The sequence below is a fragment of the Protobothrops mucrosquamatus genome, unplaced genomic scaffold (assembly GCF_001527695.2).
Source record: "Protobothrops mucrosquamatus isolate PMUCROS unplaced genomic scaffold, P.Mucros_1.0 scaffold1870, whole genome shotgun sequence".
Lineage (NCBI taxonomy): Eukaryota > Metazoa > Chordata > Lepidosauria > Squamata > Viperidae > Protobothrops > Protobothrops mucrosquamatus.
In genome coordinates, this window is record NW_015387999.1 from 123,244 (window position 1) to 129,463 (window position 6,220).

General features: G+C 41.6%; 1 protein-coding gene across 1 annotated transcript in view; it reads left to right on the plus strand.

Annotated features, from left to right (window-relative positions):
- The first annotated feature begins 1,825 nt into the window (after window positions 1-1,825).
- Window positions 1,826-6,220, plus strand: part of CHRDL1 (chordin like 1) — a 24,875-nt gene continuing 20,480 nt past the window's right edge. Inside the window, exon 1 of the mRNA XM_029285574.1 lies at window positions 1,826-1,931. Coding sequence (XP_029141407.1) covers window positions 1,826-1,931 — 106 coding nt within the window. The remainder of the gene's footprint in view (window positions 1,932-6,220) is intronic.

A 6,220-nucleotide genomic window follows, 5' to 3' on the forward strand; every position in this document is an offset into this window, starting at 1 on the left:
ACTGCAGTCAGCCCAATCAACCAAGCCCATCTCCTAAATCAGGGGTCTTCAAACTTGGCCCTTTTATGGCTTGTGGACTTCAACTCCCAGAATTCCTCAGCCAGGCACGTGTGCCTGGCTGAGGAATTCTGGGAGTTGAAGTCCACAAGCCATAAAAGGGCCAAGTTTGAAGACCCCTGTCCTAAATTGTGGCTAATTACACTATTCACCAAGCAAAAAAACCAAAACAAAACAACATATTATGGTCAAGGACATCTTTGAGAAATTTTAGGAGTTGAAATACACATCTTAAGGTTGTCAAATTTCAAAACACTGAGCTGGCAGATGCTTGAATAGATTCTGGGAGTTGAAGTCTACGAGTCATAAAAGAGCCAAGGTTGCCTACCCCTGATCTACAGAGACCATATGATCATGCTCTAGACTCTGTGGGTCCAATTGAAGATATTGGCCAAATTTCTAAATCTGAATTAAGATTCAGCCACCAGTCTACCCAGTTAGTTGGGTACATAGCATTTGGGGTGCCATCATGTTCTTTGATTCAGCCAGCCACATCCTCGTTAAAAAGAAATGCATAATTTCTAGAACGGTGTAATGCTAAACCAGATTATAAACGGGTGGAAAACTGACAGATCTGCTACAGTGGCCAACAGATATGTCAGTTTCATTTTCTTGGATTTTATGAAATTGATCTTCTCTCAGGTCTCATTCTGAACAGATCTTTCAGGATTGTTTCACTGAATTTGAAATGATTTTACTCTAAAAATGCAGAGCAAATGTGGTGCGGTATTGAGATTCCAGAAAAAGTGCAGAGAAGAGCAACAAAGATGATTAGGAGGCTAGAGGTTAAAAACATATGAAGAACAGTTGCAGGAACTAGAAATATCTAGTCTAATGAAAAGAAGGACTAGGGGTGACATGATAGCAGCATTCAGTATTTGAGGGGCTGTCACAGAGAAGAGGGGGATCAACTTATTCTCCAAAGCACCAGAAGGTCAGACAAGAAACAATGGATGGAAACTAATCAAGGAGAGAAGCAATCTGGAATTAAAGAGAAACTTCCTAACAGAATAATCAACCAGTGGAACAGCTTGCCTTCAGAAGCTATGGGTGCCCCATCGCCAGAGGCTTTCAAGGAGAGACCAGCAGGCCATTTGTCTGAAATAGTTTAGCATCTCTTGCTCGAGCAGGGGGTTAGACTAGATGACCTCCAAGGTCCCTTCCAATTCTGTTATTTTAAGTTCCATGTGATGCAGATTTCTCCAGGCAGGCTATATTGCGACTTCATGGTCCATATACTCAGTTTTCAAACAATTTGGATGCATTTTGTTCATCATGTCCCCCAATGCTAATGTTTTCAGATTTTTTCCATTTTAACTAATTGTTATTTGGAAAACTACATTACAAATACCGTATAGAGAATTGAAGATTTCCAGTGCTTGCTGTATACCCTTTGGGGGACTGCTTCAAAGTAAAATTAGATAAGCCTCCCATTCAAATGCCAATTAAATTAATTTCTCCCCAATGTCCTCTAGGCGGGGGGGGGGAGCATTAAGTGCAACTGTGCTCATTGTGTATTCCAAAACACTTTGCAGCACATAAAAACGTGCAAAGCGCCTCTTTTGGTACTCTGCACCAGAACAAAATCCCTACAGACCCGGTTTGGTCTCCTTTGCCTGGTTGAACCCATTTTTCAATATCAGCCTAATTTTCTTGCAAGAATTCACTTTGAAGAGCAGGGTCCATTCTAAATAAGACTATATTTCCTCTCCTAGAACTGCACCACTTTTTTTTTTACATCAAAAGATCATCTACTTCCCCTTCCTCGATGGCCGGCATGAAGAAAAAGTGGAATCTGGAACATGTCCGCTTGATTTGTGCCTGTTTGCTTTGCCTCATTTTCACGGAGGAAAGCAAAACAGAACCAGGAAAATGTAAGTAAGTTTTTGGCCTTACCTCGGAAGCCGTAATTAACACTTGGCTGCGGGAAAGCATCCAGAATAAGCCTTTGGGGCCTACATGTGTGCATGTGATTTGTGAGCTAATTGGAGAGCGCTGATAATCCACAGGAGCGGTTCTTCTGATGATCATTAATTAAATGAATTTTAATCAAGTTGCATGGTTCATGACTGTGGAAGTGCTGCGTCCTCCAAACTAACATTAAAGGATTATTTGCATGCTTTTGCATATCTTACCTGTCTCTCTTCCTCCAAGCCTAACACAGAATAATGGCAGCAGATTTGGTTCCGGATGTCCAAAACTGTCCCCAACTCAAAACTAGCTGTGACCCCAACATGTTTGGTCTCCATCCAGCCACAGCAATGTGAGATGGAATATTTTCTCCGAAGAAATGTTCTCAAACGAAATGAAAAAAATGTTCTGAATTTCGTTTGGTTTTTTTTTTTTTCCCCGGTTGCAAAATTTTCCACCGTTAGATTTTTTTTTCCATGGAAAATCTTCTCCTTTGCAAAAAGTAACTCCTGTATTAATTAAAATAATTAATAACATAACAAGTGCAGACCGTTCGGGTCAAAGTGAAGTTCTGGAATAAATGCAAAATCGGTCTCGTTTACAAAATGTGTCGAGAGGATTTTTTAAAAAAAAACAAAAACCCAAGATTGCTTTCCAGATGTCAACTCAAGTTGGGTTCACTCAACAGGTTTAAATCGATTACAAACCTAGGTTTGGCATTCCGACAATATAGTCAATTTTTGGTTTATTATAATACAAACCCAGGTGATTTCATTAGCTAATATTTTAATGATGGCTGAATTTCCAATACCAAATTAAGGGCCTTATGTGAGATACTGTGAAGACTGCCGCCCTTGGGAGATTTTCAGAGACACCATGCAGTCCTATAATGGAAAGGGCAATTTGATATCTTCCAGAGGTTTTGTAGTCCAGCTCCCACATGGATCCAGGCAATTGAGATCCAGATTTTTTTCCACTTTTACTTCATCTTCCTAGTTCTCTCTCTTTTGATCGGTACATTTGTTCATGTTGAAGCAAGGGGAAAAAAATGATATGGACAAGAACAACTTTGAATTCAAAGATGGAGGAAGAAGACCATCCAGCAAGGAATGATGTTAAAGGAGGATCTGGCTGAAGGATCTCTGACCTCCTTTATATTACTTGGAAGATCCTGAACAGGTTGAGGGTCAAAGGCCCTAAATGTAAAACCAATATGCTCAAGTGGAGGCTGTTAGTGGATAACAACATGCTGTGTGAATGTGGAGAGACACAGAGCGGTTTGCAAGTCTATGATGGTAGTTCTTGAAAGACGAGAACTGAAAGACCAAAAACTGCAGGGAGATTTTCAGCAGGGCAGCAATATTTATCACTGGAATCGCTTTCCCTTGCCATTTTTCACGCATCCCCTTATATTTTCAAACCAAATTCCAGAAGAGAATTAGAATAATTTCCTATCTTTATCCCAACATCTGCTGGTATATCAGCCTCTACCAGAAACATGTACCAAGTTTGATCTAGATGGAGGAGGGGGGAAGAAAAGGAAGGAAGGAAGGAAGGAAGGAAGGAAGGAAGGAAGGAAGGAAGGAAGGAAGGAAGGAAGGAAGGAAGGAAGGAAGGATATAGACTGCTCTCCCTATCAGTTAAGAACTACATGTATCCAGGTTTCATTCCATGTTTAAAACTCTTAGTAAAGTGTCCGATTGTCTGCTTTGGTTAGTTCTGTGACCGCCAACCTGGCTGAATTAAAGAGTAAATATAAAATGAAGAGTTGAGAGTTGAGTGAAAAGTCGTAACATCATTGAAGACAGAAATGCAGAGAAAAGTGGTTGCAGTCTCTGACGGCAGTTCTTGAAAGACAAAAACCGGAAGACCAAAAATTGCAGGGAGATTTTCAGCAGGGCAGCAATATTTATCATTGGAATCGCTTTCCCCTTGCCATTTTTCACGCATCCCCCTATGTTTTCGAACCAAATTCCAGAAGAGAATGAGAATAATTTCCTATCTTTATTAATTCCAAGAACTCTAACAAGCCAAAGGGGAAAAAGATGGATGTGATCCAAATAAGCTTTTTCGTTCGGCTGAGGTGTGCAAAGAGCAGGGCCACGGCCAATGGATTCTGGCTGGCATTTCCAGTTCGTTGCTTTGCTGGTATGAACATTCGGCCTGCACTCACCCAAAATGGAAGCAGATTATTTTTACACAAGCTGCCAAAACTTCCCTGGGATCCTTCTTCCTTCTTAAACGAGGGTGCAAGGTTGATTGGGGTGACCAGATCTGAAGAGCCCATCTCAGCAATGTTCTTGTTATGGATCTTCTCAGCTGAGAAGTGGAGCAGGGACGTGCGTGATGGGTGTGCAGGTTGACTGCTAAGTGTTTAATTTGCAACGGTTCTTCGGGTGTGATATAAGCTTCCATTTACTCATCACAAATCAGTTTGTTTTCTCAGAAGCAAGTTCCAAGGCAAACAAAGGGTGGCATTCATACAATCTACTTAACCAGGTCAGTAAAAGGACTAATGTCTGCTTTAGCATAACATGTGAACTAGGCTAGTATTAACACTGGTTAAGTTTTTTTTTAAAAACTTGGAACTCAGCTTTTTGGTTATTTTACCAGTCCATGCATTGTGCAAATCCCCAAAAGGAATTAAATCAAGATGCAGGTTGAATGGGTTGGGTGCTTTCAGTCAGTCTGTATCTATTTGAAAAATGTGAGATTTTGGGGGGAACTGAAGGGGACAGATTTTATCTTCCAAGATCACCGCAGATGGGGACTGCAGCCAACAAATTAAAAGACGCTTGCTCCTGGGGAGGAAAGCTATGGCAAACCTAGACAGCATACTAAAAAGCAGAGACATCACCCTGCCAACAAAAGTGCGTATAGTCAAAGCCATGGTTTTCCCAGTTGCAATGTATGGCTGTGAAAGTAGGACCACAAGAAAGGCTGAGCGCCAAAGAATGGAGGCCTTTGAACTATGGTGCTGGAGAAGACTCCTGCGAGTCTCCTGGACTGCAAGGCGATCAAACCGGTCAGCCCTAGAGGAGATCAACCCCGACTGCTCTTTAGAAGGCCAGATCCTGAAGTTGAAACTCAAGTACTTTGGCCACCTAATGAGAAGGAAGGACTCACTGGAGAAGAGCCTAATGCTGTGAAAGATTGAGGGCAATAGAAGAAGGGGACGACAGAGAATGAGGGGGCTGGATGGAGTCACTGAAGCAGGAGGCGTGAGCTTAAATGGGCTCCAGAAGATGGTAGAGGACAGGAAGGCCTGGAGGAACGTTGTCCATGATGGGTCAGACACGACTTCACAACTAACAACAACAAAGAGGACCATCTGGTTCAGAAAGCTGATCGCTTTCAGAAGATTAAGCCAAACTGAGATTAAAGCAAGCCAAGATGCGAAGCAAGGAGCTATGTTTCCAACTGTCTTGAGTGACCTCAATACCAATAGGATTTAGGGGCATTCGGCTTAACACTTATCAAAAGAGGATTAATTTTATAAAATTCAGTGAATCAGGATTTACTGAATTTTTGACATACATGTCGCTAGAAGAGATGTTTATGCTGAACAGGGTTTTGCAAATCTCATAATCAAGCTAACAAATCAACCAATGACGCCCATTCAAAGAAATCTGGTAAGGAGATACAGAGTTGAATGTCCCACAGAAGCAATCAAACATACATCCCAGCATTTTAAGCATAAAATGGTAACAATCCCATCTATGCTGACTACAATAATGTTGTACATCTTTTCTACCAAAATTAACTACAGGTAGTCCTTGACTTATGAACACAGTGGAGCCCACGATTTCTTTTGTTAAACGAGACAGTTGTTAAATGAGTTTTGCCCCCATTTTACCACCTGTCTTGCCACGGTTGTTAAGTGAATCACCGCAGCTGTTAAATTAGTAACATAGTTGTTAAGTGAATCTGACTTCCCCATTGACTTTGCTTGTCAGAGGGTCGCAAAAGGGGATCACGTGATCCTGGGACAGCAACAGTCATAAATATGAACCAGTTGCCAAGCGTTTGAATTTTGATCATGTGACCATGGGGATGTTGTAACGGTCGTGTGAAAAATGGTCCTAAGTCCCGTTTTTCAGTGCCGTTGTAACTTTGAACAGTCACTAAACAGACTGTTGTAAGTTGAGGACTACCTGTATTCTCACTGCTGTTGCTCACCAGTTCACCGTTTCTCTCTCTCTCTCTCTCTCTCTCTCTCTCTCTCTCTCTCTCTCTCTCTCTCTCTCTCTCT